Source organism: Macaca mulatta, chromosome 2, assembly GCF_049350105.2.
Source record: "Macaca mulatta isolate MMU2019108-1 chromosome 2, T2T-MMU8v2.0, whole genome shotgun sequence".
In the NCBI taxonomy this organism is placed as follows: domain Eukaryota; kingdom Metazoa; phylum Chordata; class Mammalia; order Primates; family Cercopithecidae; genus Macaca; species Macaca mulatta.
The window spans coordinates 91,809,994-91,826,326 of NC_133407.1; the positions used below are offsets into that span (position 1 = coordinate 91,809,994).

Genomic DNA, 16,333 nt, shown 5'->3' on the forward strand with positions numbered 1-16,333 from the left:
TCAATTCTATTTCTATACACTAACAATGAACATTCCAGAAATGAAATTAAGAAAACAATATCATTTACTGCCATAAGACTACATGACATCAGCCACAGAGAGTGAGAGAGAGAGAGAGAAAGAGAGTCTGGGTAGAGGGGGGAAGAAGAAGGTTTGAACCCCAGATCACCAAAATTCAAAGGTCAGGGAGATGAAGGGAAGCAGTAAGGCGGTAAGGCAGCTGGACAACCAAGAGAGTCATGTCCTGGAGGCAAGTATTTGAGAACAGAGGAGGTGATCAACAGTATGTGATGCTGCTGAAGAGTGAGTAAGATGAGGACTGGGGATTGACAACTGAGTAAGTTGAATGAGCCTGAGTGAAAAGCAAGAGAGAAAGAATGAGAGACAGAGGAGTAGGAGAAAAGCTCTGTCCAGAACCAATACTTTTTTTGGAAAATGTAGTAAAAGTGGAGCACTAGCAAAATCAATATGCAAGCCCATTTTTTTCCTTATTAAATTCAGTGGACATGCATTTTACTCTCAATTACTCTAAAGTCTTGTAAATGTGCACTCTCAGTTTCCATACTATCTCATTGTAGTCTGTAACAGTTTGCTGAGTGGACTGGTACTTGTCCATGGAAGCCACTTTGGCAACATGAGCTAAAATGGATTCAACATGGGTATCATAGAGTTCTGGGCCTGATTTTGCAGGAGGTACTTGTTAGAGAATAAACATTGGTCTCACTGTCTCAGAGGCCATATATCTCCTTGTTCAGAAAGCATGAAGCCTGAAGTTTGGTCCCACATAAGTTATAATCATGAGCAAGTGAAAAATCCTGCACAAAGCATTATCCTCTTCTATAAATGATAACAGCTATCTGCTCTCTTCCTCATAATTTTGACATTTGTGTGGTATTTTAGTCTGACTTGCTCATTTAAGTTTTATACAACCCTGCAAAGTGGGTGGACTTTTTTTTAATCCCCATAAAGAAACAGGCTCAGAAAGAGGAAACAACTTGTCCGCCCTCATGCTATTTGGAAGCGATAGAGCCAGGACTACCCTTTTAGATCCACCCATAAGCTTGCCACCAGACCGGGTTGTGGGATTTTTAAAAATCGCTTTCCACATTTGAATTTAACATCAGCTGTGCTTTGATAATTTATGTCCTATTTTTGTGATCACAAATTTGCAGGTTGAATTTAGTGTCACTCTGAGTATGTGTGAGTTGTCAACATAGCAAGATAAATAGACCTTGTCTTTCAAATCTAAACAGTTGCTGGATTATACTATTGTTGGTTTTAAATTCTAACCAGAAGTGCTCTTCATTCTGAAAATGCTGCCTTGTAACTGAGTTGTTTCCTCTTTCACAGCATATGAGCTATTTGCATTCATCAGTCACATGGGAACATCCACAATGAGTGGTCATTATATTTGCCATATCAAAAAGGAAGGAAGGTGAGTCATTTTTAGAAGGTAAATGATAGCTATGATTTATTGAGTACCTACTAGATGCCAGGCACTCTCCTAGGTACATTGTATGTTATCTCATTTGGTTCTCACATTGGTCTTGTAAAGGGTACATTGTTAATGCCCTTTTACACATCAAGACACTGAGACTCAGGGAGGCTGAATTGCTTGACCTTAGCTAGTAAGTAGCTATGTCAGAGCTGGTATTCAAAGCCACTTTCAACTATCATACCAAGGTGACTTACTTCCCAAAATAAAGATGCATCCTGCAGCAGAATGTATGCTGTAATTGGAACCTCCCTAGGATTGCCATATTTAGCCAACAAAATGAAACAAGATAAGAAAAACCAGGATGCCCTATTAAATTTGAATTTCAGATAAATAATGAATAATTTTTTAGTATAAATAAATTTCAAGTATTCTATGTCCCAAATATTATATGGGGCATGCTTATACTGAAATTAATTATTGCTTACCTGATACTCAGATGTAACTAGGTAACCTGTGTCTTATCTGGCAGCTCTAAACCTTCAGTGCATTGCCTTACTACAACCTTACAGTTGGCTTCTCAGCCTTCTTAAGTAGAATTGTTAAGTGTATGGTGAACCGGGAATGAGACAGTTGTGGAATGAAAGACTGCTGCTTTCCTCAGAACCTTCTCCCTGGGCTGGATCCCTACAGGCCCCACTGGTGCCCTTCCTGCAGCTCCGTACTGAGTGGCCTGTGGGTTGGCACTTCTGCTTGAGGGCAGTGCTCAGGCCATGTGGATGCTGGAGAAATGCCTGAGTGTGGCCTCTTGCTCCATGGCTCCCACTGCAGGACTGGCCATTTCCCACCTGGACTCCATTGTGTTCTTTTGTGGTGTGTCTTTTAGTTTTGTCTTCTTGACTTGATTGATAATATAGTTGAGCACAGCAATTTATCTTTTTTTTTGAGATGGAGTTTCACTCTGCCCAGGCTGGAGTGCAATGGCACAATCTCAGCTCATTACAACCTGCACCTCCCAAATTCAAGCGATTCTCCTGCCTCAGCCTCCCAAGTAGCTGGGATTACAGGCATGCGCCATCATGTCCGGCTAGTTTTGTATTTTTAGTAGAGATGGGGTTTCGCCATGTTGGTCAGGCTGGTCCCGAACTCCTGACCTCAGGTGATCCACCCGCCTTGGTCTCCCAAAGTGCTGAGATTACAGTTGTGAGCCACCGTGCCCGGTTGGGATTTAATCTTTGTCGTGAATTCTTTTTATTACAAACACAATAGCTCTTTTAAAAACACTTTATGGAATGAAGTCAAAGAAAATAAAGTAAAAATTCTTTTTAAAGTAAAATAGCTTAATTATAATTTTTAAAGCAATAAAATTCATTGTAAATAATTTATAAATATAAAAATATACAAAGAATATGTACTCTGGAAGCCTAACAATAACCATTGTCTACATTTTGATATATTTTTCTTTGTTGTATTGGCTCATTGGAAGAAAGTGTATATATGTCTATATGCACACATATTACATATAAATATGCACATGTATTTACAACTTAACTAAAAGCTTAAAATATGTGCAGAGTACATACAATTTTTTACCTGTGTTTTCCCATTTCATATTATATCATGATTATTTTCTCACTTTGACAAATATTCTTTGAATAAATTTTAATAGTTCTATAATAGTTCACTGCGTGGATTTTTTTAAAATTCTGGTTTTAAGCTAGTTTTATACCTAAGACTGAAATAAGCATTGTTGTACATAATTCTTTGACTCAATTTCTCAGGCTATGTATGGATTTCTATAAAGGGAGTTATGGGATCAAAGGTTAAAATGTTTGGAGGCTCCAGATACATTTTAGTAACTACTTTTTGATTGAGCTTAAGAATCAAAAGGTAGTTGTAGCTGGGTATAATGGCATGTGCCTGTGTTCCTAGCTACTCCGGAGGCTGATGCAAGAGGATCCCTTGAGCCCAGGAGTTCGAAGCTTCAGATTGTGCTACCATACAGCCTAAGGAACAGAATGAGGTCTCTTAAAAAAAAAAAAGCGGTTGTAATTCCCTACCAGCATTCTGTTCCTTTTTATACAACGAACTTGAGTATAGTATATTAAAACATCATGGTTAAGTATTGTGTGCCATATGGTTTAGTAACTTCTCTCTGTAAAGTTTCCTGGAACTGACTGAAATCCATCAAATGCTTCTGTCTTGTTTCAGATGGGTGATTTACAATGACCACAAAGTTTGTGCCTCAGAAAGGCCCCCTAAAGACCTGGGCTACATGTACTTTTACCACAGGATACCAAGCTAAACCTCAAACATAAAAGTTGGCAAGAAGAAGCCATACGCCTTTTTAATTTGCCAAAAAAAAAAAAAAAAAAAAAAGAAGAAGAAGAAGAAGAAGAAGTTGAAACAACCAGACATGAAGGAATACATGTGGTATTTATAGTTTATTTAAAGAGCATGATCAGTTGACACCTTCTGAAATAGAACTGGGAAGAAATTTCTATTAGTGATGATACACTGTTATATTGTAGATAGTTTTTATAAATGTTCAAAAAGAGGATGATATTTAAAAACAAAAAAGTATTCATATTGCTGGTGGAGGATCTGCCATCAGCACATCAGAAATGGAGATGTGCCCCCAGCCCTCTATTTTGCTTTGGGGGTCAGTGGTAGTGGCCTCCAGAGAAACCAAATAATGTGGCCAGTGGTGTGGCCTTACCCACAGCAAATGAAAAGCCCACTTGTGTTTCATATAGAAAATCAGCAATTGGAGGGGCTTTATTTGTGACATATTTTTTTCATGACATACAGTAGTTTCTGATGTATCCATGTAGATACTATGCTCTGTCCATAATAGAGCCTCTGCAATGAAAGATATTTTTAATTTAAGTCGTATCAAAATTCATAATATGATTGTGTGAATGTGTGTGAGAGTGACTGAGAGTGTGAGACTTACTAGAAAAGGGAGTCTACTAGAAAATCTGTGACAAGTTGGTTTTTAAAGGCTGAACAGTTGGTATTAAGCATATCTGAAAAAAGCAAGTAAATATTTTCACAAAACTATGACTCAGGAACCTTCGAGAAGATTAGTTCCCCACTTAGATTTTAAGGAGTAAAAAAAAGGGCTGAGTTATGCCTTTAAGTGCTGTCAAGAATTCACTTGGGTTTGGGACATTTGCTGGTGTAATGCTAGATGCCCACAGCAGCATAATATTGTACTTTGTCAAAGGTAGGTAAATTCTCTGTTTCTCAGCAGCCCCTTTACCCAAAAGGTATGGTGTTTGTTTTTAGTTAAAATAGCTAATCTCTTTTTACCATCTCACATGATAACTCTTTGGAGTCATGTCACGTGCCCCAAATTTGTCTGTGATTTTCCTGTCTCTGAGCTCTTTATCTGCCTCCATTTCCTTGTTTTTCTGGGGCCGTAGTCTCATCTCTGCCCTTTTTTGGTTTATCACCTTCTGACTTGTCTTTACTGCTTATCTGATGTGACCGACAGTGTGATCTTGGACACTCTAAGGATTTTAGATGCAAAGAAATTTTATATAGACTATCCTTTTCATTTTGGTTATTTCGGCATTTTAGTTGCAACCTGGGATTAGATTAGAGTTTCCAATGTGATGAAAAGTGGAATGATAGCATTCTGTAATTTCTATAATTTTCCTACTGGTCTGTACCAAATTCTAGAGTCTCTGGAGTTGCTATTTCAGATTATTCGGTCAAACGAAAAAGGATTTATTGCTGCCTGTTTAACATGTATTTGTTTGGTTGAAAGGGTCTTTTTAGAAACTGTAGGAAAATAAACAGAACAACCAGGTGAAATAAAGCACCAGACATTGGATTAGGATGTAGTGAGTTGTGAGCAATCAGGATTCTGGGTATGTTGGGGGGCCCTGTCTCATAGGTGATCCTTTGGTGCCATGTGAGCGAGGGACATGGTGTCTGAGGTCCATGGCCTGGAGACCTGGGTGCTTCTCCTAGTTGGCTGTGGACCTTGGGCAAGTCCTTCATCCTTCTTGTGCCTCACTGTCCTCATCTGAACAATGGTGTGATGACACCTGCCCTTCTTTCCAATCATGCTTTGAGATACAGTGAGATTGGTTACAGTGAACTTTCAATGAGTAGAATGTGGTGTGCCGTGGTGGGTCATAGTAGACTGCCTTTTCTCCTCTGATGTTTTCCTCAATTTGGGAAAAAATGACATTGGCAGAAGGAGGGAGCTCACGGTGCAGTACTTTTCTACTAAAGTGTGCCCACTGGTGTCACCTCCTAATGTTGACTTGGATTTGACACCTCCTAAAGTTGACTTGGACTCCTAAAGCAGTCCCACTCTGTTATGAGAGTCACTGACTCCCGTGGACATCCCCACACTAAGCAGCCTTACAAAATCCAGTCCCCTTAGGGCAGAGGGAGTGTCATAGAATAATAACTCCAAACCCGCATCAAAAATGGCTTGTTTTCAGCGATGTTATAAAGCAAAGACCTGTTTTTTGGAATTGGGGGTGACCGAGGGGTTTGGATTGAAATGTGGATACAGACAGCATGTGTATTTTGAATAAAATAAAAATTTTGTAATAAAACTTTGAAAAATCAGTGGTGTAAAATCAATATTTAAGACTATAGGCTATAAATCGTTTGATTTCATTAACTAGCCCTTTTGATGCCTAGACATATTGTAAGAAATTCTGCTATGGCTGCCTTTTCTTCTGCCTCACAACACAAAGGGCTATTTCTACAAGGCAAAGTTTTGTATATGTGCTATTCTTTACTTCAGATTGAGAGCTGGGAAAAACTGGAGTAAATAATGGGTTTCTTACTTGCTTAAAAACGTATTTATATGTGTATCTCAATATATACAAGGCAGGTTCCCCTATAAAAGTCTGGAATGTACTGCTTAATTTTACACTTGTGTAGACACAATTACTTGTGAGTGAAAAGTGGAATAACGTGTGGATTGTGTCAACTCATTATCAGTCTGTTAGGAGTCCTCTATGTGAGGCATGGTGGTCTAATTGTGAAATTCTCACTGTATATGGGTGTCTGTGTGAAAGACAGCACTTTCTTCCTGTAAATATCTTTTGATGTTCATTTGTGTAGAATTCCAATGAATGTGTCTTTGGAAAAGGTAATGTATCAAAGTTTTTATTTTGCCAGTTGATCTAAATTCCCATATAACCAATCAGAAATCCAGTTTGGTTCAGATTGGGATTTTCTTGTAAAGGGAAAAAAAAAGTATGCAGAAAAGACTTTGGAAGAATCACGTGTTAGTGACCCTTTATATCAACGTTGCTTCAGTATTTTGGAATTGACTAGGCTGCTTTCTCCTACCTACAAGAGAATGTGCCTAACATTTCCCAGTGGTTACTTTGGGCCATAGGAAGTCCAATGGGGATAGCTCGAGCCTCTTGCTCCCTGAGTCATTTATTCCCTTTACCTGAACCAGAGCCTTACCTGCAATTCATAGTGAGAGCACCTGGGTCTGGATCCTGACTCCACTCTAAGTGAGGTGGTACTGAATCACTGTACCTCTCTGGGCCTTTTTGTTTGAAACAAGTGGGTTAGGCTAGATTAGCTCAGAAGTCCTCTCTTGCCCTAATGTTTTATTTTTATTTTCCTGTGGTTACCACTAGAGTCTGACAATGTGAAATATGAGGGATCACTTAGAGGTTTGGATGTTGTATTTTTGCATTGTTACAGCTTATACTCCCCAGTTGAGGACCTGTGTTATTCTTAGTGCCCCTGACACCCCTCTGTATTCCTACTCCACTTATCTATACTTTTTTGGGTAGTCATCCCACTTTTTTTTTTTTTTTTTTTGAGACAGAGTCTCTCTCTGTTGCCCAGGCTGGAGTTCAGTGGTGCAATCTCAGCTCACTGCAACCTCTGCCTCCCAGGTTCAAGTGGTTCTCCTGCCTCAGCTTCCCAAGTAGCCGGGATTACTTGTGCACGCCACTAAGCCTGGCTAATTTTTCTACTTTTAGTAGAGACAGGGTTTTGCCATGTTGGCCAGGCTGGTCTTGAACTCTTGACCTCAACCTGCCTCAGCCTCTCAAAGTGCTGGGATTACACGCATGAGCTGCCGCGTCCGGCCCCACTTTTTTCTACTCTTGAAACAAACAACTTTCCAGTCCATGAGGTACTTTGGCTCCATCCCCCTCAAAAACAAAACAAAAATCCATTTAAAATGTCCTCCTAGAAAAGCCTCAGAACTGCCTTCAACTAAATCTGTCACCTTTATAGAATATTTTAAAATTCTAGAAGAGGATGGGAAACAAAATTTTAATTCAGTTAGAGCTATGATCCCCAAATAAGTGCTGACACAATTGTCTCCCACAGAAAGGCCGTCTTTGTCATCTTGTAGGCATCACTGTTGCTAAATCACATCAGTACAGGCCTTCTGTGGGGAGGTGGTAGGGGGCAGGGGCAGGAGCAGGGGATGGGATTAGATAAAGTGTGATAATATCCTTACTTTAGATTAAAAAAAAATCCTAGGCTATACAACAAGGTTCTGTACTCTTGAGTTGGTGTCTGAGATCACCAGCGCGGTGTCACAGAGATTTTCCACTCCGTAAATGACTCTAAAAGAGTTTGCATAAGACTCTGTAGGCCTGTGCTATTCAATGTGGCAGTCAACAGCCATATGTGACGATGACTACTCAAAATTTGGCTTGTTCAAATCGAGACTGTGCTGTATACATAAAATACACATCAGATTTTCAAGGCTTGGTACCAAAAAGGAACTTAAAGTATTTCATATTGATAACATGCTGAAATGACACTATTTTTGATGTATTAGGTAAAATATTAACAATGTAATATGTATTATTAAAATTCTTTTCACCCATTTTTATCTTTAAAAAAAATGTATCCCCTAAAGAATTTCAAATTAGATATCTGGATAACGTTATACTTCTACTGGACAGCCCCACTCTAGACTTACATGGTGTGAGGTAGGCAGTGAAATCTGTAAATAGGAAAGGCAATTCTGCAAAGCATCTAAATAAACAGAAACAACACAAATATGTTTGCTGGAGTCAGGAGCACTATGAGGCACCGAACATCTCCTAGAAAGCAGATTTTTTTTTTTTCTGCCGAAAAACCAGTATATATGTATGATCCCAATTAAAAGACAAAAGCAAATGAGGCCAAACTGCCTGTCTTCAGCTTTGCCTGGGAGCTGCTACCTTTGCACCTTTGCTAGCATCTTCTAGATGCCAAAGATATTAGCCACATGAGGGTGTTGGGCATATTCGTTTCATTGTAGGCAAAATTGTCTTGTGGTTTCCCCTCCCCAGGTATTGTTGAGTCTGTTCAAAGCTGAGTGTGTTGAAACACTGCACAAATCCTGCCACTCTCAATGTGCCGCTTGTCTTAGCCTTAGCAGAGGCTGAGTCTGTTCCTGTGCCTACCTGTCCAGCAGGTTTTGATGTTGGCTCCTGAAAGAGTTTGTATTTATTTGATTTTGCACTAGTCACAGTTGTTGTTAAACTATATCAAATGTTTTGGGAGAGTATTTGCCTGTGATGGAAAGAGAGATGGATGATTTATTGCTTCAATTGTTTTAAATTAAAAGCTATTCTCACAATCTGAGGCCCTTTATGGCTCTTATTTTCTTTAATTTTGAAAAATGCCAAGTAAACGGATTCTGCCATTGATTGTTTTCATCTGTCAGTGGAACAGGTAACTTGAGACAATGACTAATCTTATTTCTTTTTAGGGGTTCTTGGCGTTACCAGGCAGCCATCACAGTGGACCCTCAGTGATGGCGCATTGTTACCTCTGTGGAGGAGGGAGGATTTGGGGCAGGGCAGAGTCTCCTGCCTTGGCCTTTATCTGCTGGATGTCACGTCACAAATCTTTCTCTTGTTCCCCTGGATCTTGGTTTGCTGATGGCCCCCTTAACACAGATAAAAGCAGAGTGGGCACAAGCTATGTCCAGAGACTTAGGCACTTCTATGACACTGTGTCTCTAAGGTGTATGAGTTCTCTATTGCTGCTGTGACAAATTACCATGAACTCAGTGGCTTAAAATAATAAATGTATTACTATGCATATGGTCTTACGGGGCTAAAATCAAGGAGTTGGTAGGGAAGCCGTAAGGGAGAATCAATTCCTGCTTTTTCTAGCTTCTAGAGCCTGCTCATATTCCTGGGCTCGTGGTTTCCTCACAGCATTGGCAACATTGCAGCCCCTGCTTCCGTTGTCACATCTCCCGTGGCTGACTTACTTCCCTCTTATAAAGACCTTTGTGGGCCAGGCCTGGTGGCTCACACCTGTAATCCCAGCACTTTGGGAGGCCAAGCCGGGTGGATCACTTGAGACCAGGAGCTCAAGACCAGCCTGGCCAACATGGCAAAGCCCCACCTCTACTAAAAATATAAAAATTAGTCAGGCATGGTGGTGCACGCCTGTAATCCCAGCTACTTGGGAGGCTAAGGCAGGAGAATCACTTGAACCCAGGAGGCTGAGGCTGCAGTGAGCTCAGATGGCACCACTGCACTCCAGACTGGGCAAGAGAGTGAGATTCCATCTTAAAAAAACAAAAAGCAAAAAAACCCCTTGTGATTACATTGATCTCACCCAGATAATCTAGAATATTCTTCTCAAGATCCTTAATGTAATCACATCTGCAAAGTTGCTGTTGCCATGTAAAGTAACATATTCACAGGTTTTAAGTATTAGCATGTGGACATCTTCGCTGAGGTATTATTTTGCCTACCATATAGGATATGTTAATCAGTGCTTAAAAATCCATTTGATGCTCAAATTTTTTAGAAGAATGAACCTATATATTTAAAAATCCAAGTAAAGGACCAGCTTCAGTGTTCTGCCATATGTTTTGGTGAAGGGAATAAAACAATGAGGGAATGATTGGATTGTGAAGAATTATTTGCCACCAGAGAATGTTTTTGGGACAATGTTTGCAAGCCCCCTTCAACTCACATCCATTTGCTATATCTCTTCATGCCTAATGGGGGAGTTTACCAGTGTGAATATGCACTGTTGAATTTTTAGTCCTGCTTTTCAAATGCTGTTGGTGACAAACTTCAGTTGTAGTGGGAAATTTAATAGGAAACAGTGAGCCATTCTCATCCCTCATGCAACCAGTCATTTAAAAATCAACTAGGAAAAGTCTTTTAGTGTGGTAAGGAGGCAGGGTGGTATAATTGCAAGAGTGGAGGCGTACAGACTTGAAGTCAAATCCTGTTTCCAACACAGACTAGCTGTGTGACTTTGGTAAACACATAATTCCCTGAGATTCAGTCTTTTCATCTGTGTAGTGGGCATAATCCTGAGGTGAGTTACATAAAGCATATGACAATCTGGTGAACACAGGGCATTTTTATATCACCATTTTCACCCATTTAGCATTGGTTCTATGGAGGTTTTGACCCTTTGTTTTAATGTAAAAGATTTTTTTAAATATCAGAATTATACCAACATTGATGACTTTTTTCCAAGAGTATTTTTCTGGAGATAATTTCATTAAGTCAGTTAATTTTGTTAATTTAAGTAGCATGGTTCATCATTCAATAAATAATAAACATCTACTATGTGCTATGTATTTTTTTCTTAGAATATATCAGTAAATAAAGACAATATTCCTGCCCTTGTTGAGTCTTATATTTTGGCAAGGAGAGACAGATAGTAAACAAAAAATAAGTAGATTCTATAACAAGAGGTACTAAGTGCTATGGAAAAAAGAAAACATACAGGAGAGGTGAGGATACAGATTGCAGTATAAATAGAGTACTTAGGAAACAAATCATCTGGAGGTGAGATTTGAACTAAGACTTGAAGGAAATGAAGGAGTCATCCTAGGGGATATTTGGGGAAAGAATATGCTTGTCAGAGTAATTAGCTGGTGCAAAGGCCCCACAGTGGGGGCATGTCTATGTCAGAGGAGCATCAAAAGGATCAGTATGGCTTAAAAGAAGGGAGTTGGGGGGAGAGTAATGGGAGAGGAGGTCAGAGAGGGGCCAGATTGCCTGGACCTGGGAGGCTTTGGGAAGGGCTTGACTCTAGAGTGCAATGGTGAGCCATTATAGGGCCTTTTGCAGAGCAATGACCCAATCTGACTGAAGTTTCATAAATTCTTTGTTAAGACTAGATGGTAGGAAGGCAAGGATAAAGGTGGGGGCTCCTGTGGTCAGCAAGGTGGGAGGATGATGGCTCAAATGGGGGGGAGCAGTGAAGCTAGTGAGAATGGTCGGATTTGGGATACATTTGAAGGTAAGACCCACAGGATTCCCTGATGCATAGGATGTAGGGTATGGGGGAATTGAGAGTGGTTAAAGCTAACCCCAAAGTTTTTATCCTGAGGAACTGAAGAGTGTAGTTACGATCAACTAAGATAGGGAAGGCTTAGTGGGATTGGGGTGGTAATAGTGGAGAAAGATGACTGGGAGTCCAGTTTAAGATGTGTTAAGTTTGAAACACCTAGTAGAATTCCATGGTTGATGTTGAGTAGGAAGCTGGATATCCAACTTGATTTTGGGAGAGAGTTCTGGACTAAAGATAGAAATCTGGGACTTGTTGGCATCTAGATGCTATTTGAAACAGTGGGCCTGGGTACAATCACCAATGGAGGAAGACAAGAAATAGAAGTCCAGGGACTGAACCCCGGGGGATTTCCACCCAAGAAATCAGGGAGAGGACAAGCCAACAAATGAGACTGAGAGGTATGACCGTCAAGGTGGAGGAAAGCCAAGAGCATGGTGCCTGGAGTGAAAGCCAAGGAGGTATCTTAATGAGTCGAGAGTGATCAGCTTTCCAATAACCATTATAGGGTATGTAAGCTGAGGACTGAGAATCAAGGTCCTGGGTGATCTCTGTGGGAACATATTTGGAAGCACAGTGAAAGGAATGGGTTGAAGAGAGAATGGGAGAAAGGGAATTGCAGATAATGAATGCAGCCAACTCTTTGAGGAGTTTTACCACTATGGGAAGCAAAGATGGGAGTGGTGGCTGATGGGAAATGGGGTGACGTCAAGAGAAGGTTTTTGTTTTTAAATGTGAGAAACAAGATGGTCAAATAGAAATCAAAATATTAAGGATGCGAAAGAAAGATAGAAGATGTCCTTGAGCTGATCTGATGTCCTTGAGCAGGGAAAAGATGATGGGATCTGGTGCCAAAGTGGGGAGCTGATTTAGGCAAGGACATAGAAAGACCATGACAATAGTAGGAAGGCAGAGACCAGGAGTGCAGCTGCTGGTGGTGAGGAGGCACAGTGCTGAGAGAGTCTGACAGTTCTCTTTTGCCTGCTTTATTTTCTCAGGAAAACAGGAAGCAAATCCATCAGTTGAGAGTGAGGATGGGGGAATTTAGGGATTTGAGGAGAGAGAAGAAGGTGTGAAATAGTTATCCAGTTGAGTTATTTCCAAGCTTTTGCATTTTTTTCTGTTTTGATGAAATTAGTATAATTGGTATCAGTTCTGTAAATTTTAGGAGAACCATCTGAGTCATCATTTAATTTTAAGCCTTATGATTTTTCCTTATGAAAACTTTTGCTATTGCAGAGTCCCTTTTGCAACCATTATTTCCACCAGGTCCAGCTTCACTAGGTGAAATTTTGCAAACCTAAATTTTGTCAAGAAGAGTTTCTTCTTTTGTCAATGTTTAATCAATAGCAGTCTTTACCAGGAGCAATGCTAGCTATCATATTGGTTATTTTTCTCAAGCCTACTTTTTCCTGGGTCAGTTTTTACAGTTTGTAGAATTAGATGTGATCTTTAGTCCATTTTTAATCTAGGAGCGATTTTTTTCACCATATACAGTTTTTGCTTTTATGTTCATTATATGCAGTAGGCAGAAACTTAGGACGAGGATGTCCATTGGAGTTAAATGGCAGAGTAGAAACATATAGCCTAGGAATCTGCCAGTTTCAGTAAATATCAGCTGCTTCTGTGTCCCCCTTTCAAAGAACTTGAGCTGCTTCATTTCCAGCCATCTCCGCTCAGGGAAGAAACCTTAAGCATGGGGCCTACTGAGGATCGGCAGGTTAGTTCCACAGGGCGAAATACTAAAACTAGCCATCAGTTCCCTGAATTCTGATGCATTAAGATGATTACTAGGCAGAATTATTTATTATAGATGTAAGAAAGAAAAAAAAAGTCCTTCACGAGCCCTAAAGTGTTGGGTAATTAAGGTATTACTTTAAGGAAACTTGTAAAGAATATAAAGAACTCTTCAACCTTCAGTTGCTTTTATATACACACGGAGAGAACACAGCTATTTCAGGAAATTCATATAGTTTACATTTAAACAGTGGAAGTAGGGGATATGAGAGAGGCTTGAGATATTCAAGGAGTCAGGGAGAAGCCTCAATTAATAACTAGATAGTTGGATTTTTACCTTACATAGCACAGCAGTGAAGCGGGAAAGAAATATGTACAGCTTGATTTTATAGGGGAAAAAATGGAATTCTACGAAGGTCAGGGGCTGCCTCAGATTGAAAGATGGAACAGTGACAAGTGAGAAAGGGACGCTGCAGTCTCTTGCTGTATAGCTCTCTTCTCTCAGCCTGCAGTTCCCTCTACTACCAACCCGACTCAAGGACTTTATTTTGAAAATGGTTTGGAAAAACAGAAACTTCAGTCTGAACACTGTCATCTTTGTGTGGAGCAAATCTGCCCTTGACTCTGCTCTGGGAAGGCCTCCCATGATCTTCCATCTGCCAGGCCATCTACTAAGGTCTCGCAGCTCACAGCCCTTACCACCCTGTCCCCGCTTCTTCCTGAATGCACACTAAGCTCATTGCTGCCTTGGGATCTTGCACAAGGTATTGGCTCTGCCAGTAGCATTGTCCCCAGCTCTACTTGTCAACAAATCTCAGTCCAAATGTCATGGAAGAGAAAACTTCCATGACACCTACAGATAAAGGAGCCCCCCACTCGTTCTCATAATAACTTATTTGCATTGTTCTAGTACTTTGTAGCACATGGCATTTCTTATTTGTTAAAGTATTTGTAGGCATCCTTTCACAGAAATCTAAGTTCTTCAAGGGCAAGTTTGATTTCATTCACTTACTACTGTGACCTATGCCCAGAATGGTGTCAGCACTTAATATGTACCTAAATATTTATTGACTGACCAGAAAACCAAAAGACCCTAAAACTGAAATTTATTTTAATATTTTTATTCTAAAAAGAATCACAAAATTCAATTTCAGATTAAAGAATATTTTAGTCTTAAAAAATTAACAAAGGAGGAAGATTTTTAAAGTTTTGTTGTATATCCAAAAATGCATTCCCGATTTCCAGATAGCTCATGCAAAATCATATGTAGTAATATTCAGTATTTCATAAAGGACCTTTAGCCAGTAGTACAAATTGGATTCCATTTGATCAGAAGCAGTTCTGATTCCCAAATCCCATTTTGAAAGATTCCTGAAAAGACCTTGAAGCCGCAAAGTTTATTTGAAAACATAGTTTAAAACTGCACAAATATAAATACGATTTTAATAATGTGAAAAAGGGAAGGCATGCTTCCAATAATAGTACAAAAATACTACCTTAATCTTGGTATGCAAATTAGAAGCCAACTCAGTAAATTAAACACATCAATATGATAAGAGGTTATTTTTATGATAGTAATTTTATTTCAAAGAGCAACGCAGGGAAATACTAAGATGAAGCCTTAATACCCAACAGAGTTGTGCTATGATACATATTATTTCACTAAATCACTGATACAGTATCACATAATATGCCAATAACTTTAAAATCCCCTCCCCCCCATTGCCATTCATTTACTATAGGTCACTTAATTTGAATTGGTATTAATTTAGTAAGTCAATGTAAACATTTAAACAATTTTTTTTTCTTGTTATCTATTTCAGCCTGAAAATGAAATCCCAAGACTTTAAACATTTATGAGCATGATGAGGAAGCATCACAGAAGAATTATCTCAAAACAACATTTTTAGATTAGATTAGATATGCAATATTCATAGATATATAAAACATGTAGAAATGTCATTTCTAAATAGTTAAATGTTTGTTACAGTTTGTAAAAAGTTTAATAAATTAATCAGATTTTTTTCAACCAATGTAAACAAATTTGGATAATGTAAATTGAAGAAAGTTTGGGTTAGATGATATATAGGGAAAAATGAAAGGAAGTTGGTAAAAACTTAGGTTTGCTGTATTTCCCTTAACTACTGGTAATGTAGTCCATCATGAACACATTTCTCACATGGTAGAATTCTTGTATGGTATCCGTGCAGAAATGCTATATATCTCAGTGAAAATGCCAAATGCTCAAATTACTGAGCTGAGTGTGTGTATCTCTTAGTCTTTTTGTGTTATACCATTTCCCTTTCCAAGAAATCCAAAGACCACCATCCCTCCTCCTCCCCCTCCCCCAACGAATGATGCACATTTTATAGTTGAGCAAAGAACTGCCTAAATGTTGTTGTTACCATCTTAATATTATTTTGAGTGCAGGCTTCTAAAAGTATCTCATGGAGCTCATCAGGGTTTTTGCTGTGACATTCTGCAGCACTGCAAGTTAGTTTTCTCTTATGGAGAAGGTCCTGAGAAAACAGTTCTGAGATTGGGACATTTGTCTCTAGACTGTGTTATTTTGGTATTTCTGCTGAGGTTGCAGGTAGTGGAAACTTCGTTCAAGGCAAAATACCACGAGAGGTTGTTAAACCTCGCAGTTTAATTTTTTTTTTTCTTTCCTCGTAACTGTTTAATGCCCCCCCACAATGGCCTTTGCTGTGTGTGTTATGTGTAGAATTCTGTCTTTGAGCTCATGGTATTGTGTAGGGGTACAGGGGTATATGGAGTGAGTAACAAAGCTGTTACTAATGTAAGACCATATGGTCTCACTGAGCTTTGCTCTCTCCCTTTCTGGTCTCCTCATAAAATAGCGGTTATGGGAAAAGACAG

At 39.4% G+C, this 16,333-nt stretch overlaps 1 protein-coding gene across 2 annotated transcripts in view; it reads left to right on the plus strand.

Annotated features, from left to right (window-relative positions):
* The window catches only part of USP13 (ubiquitin specific peptidase 13), a 148,083-nt gene that overhangs the window by 125,210 nt on the left and 6,540 nt on the right, over positions 1–16,333 (plus strand). Inside the window, exons 20-21 of one of the 2 annotated variants that reach the window (XR_013413406.1) lie at positions 1,351–1,435; positions 3,647–3,868. Coding sequence is in view for 1 of the 2 variants with exons in the window: in NM_001265638.1 (NP_001252567.1) it covers positions 1,351–1,435; positions 3,647–3,740 (179 nt within the window). In the remaining variant the exon portion in view is untranslated. 2 annotated transcript variants of the gene reach the window in all.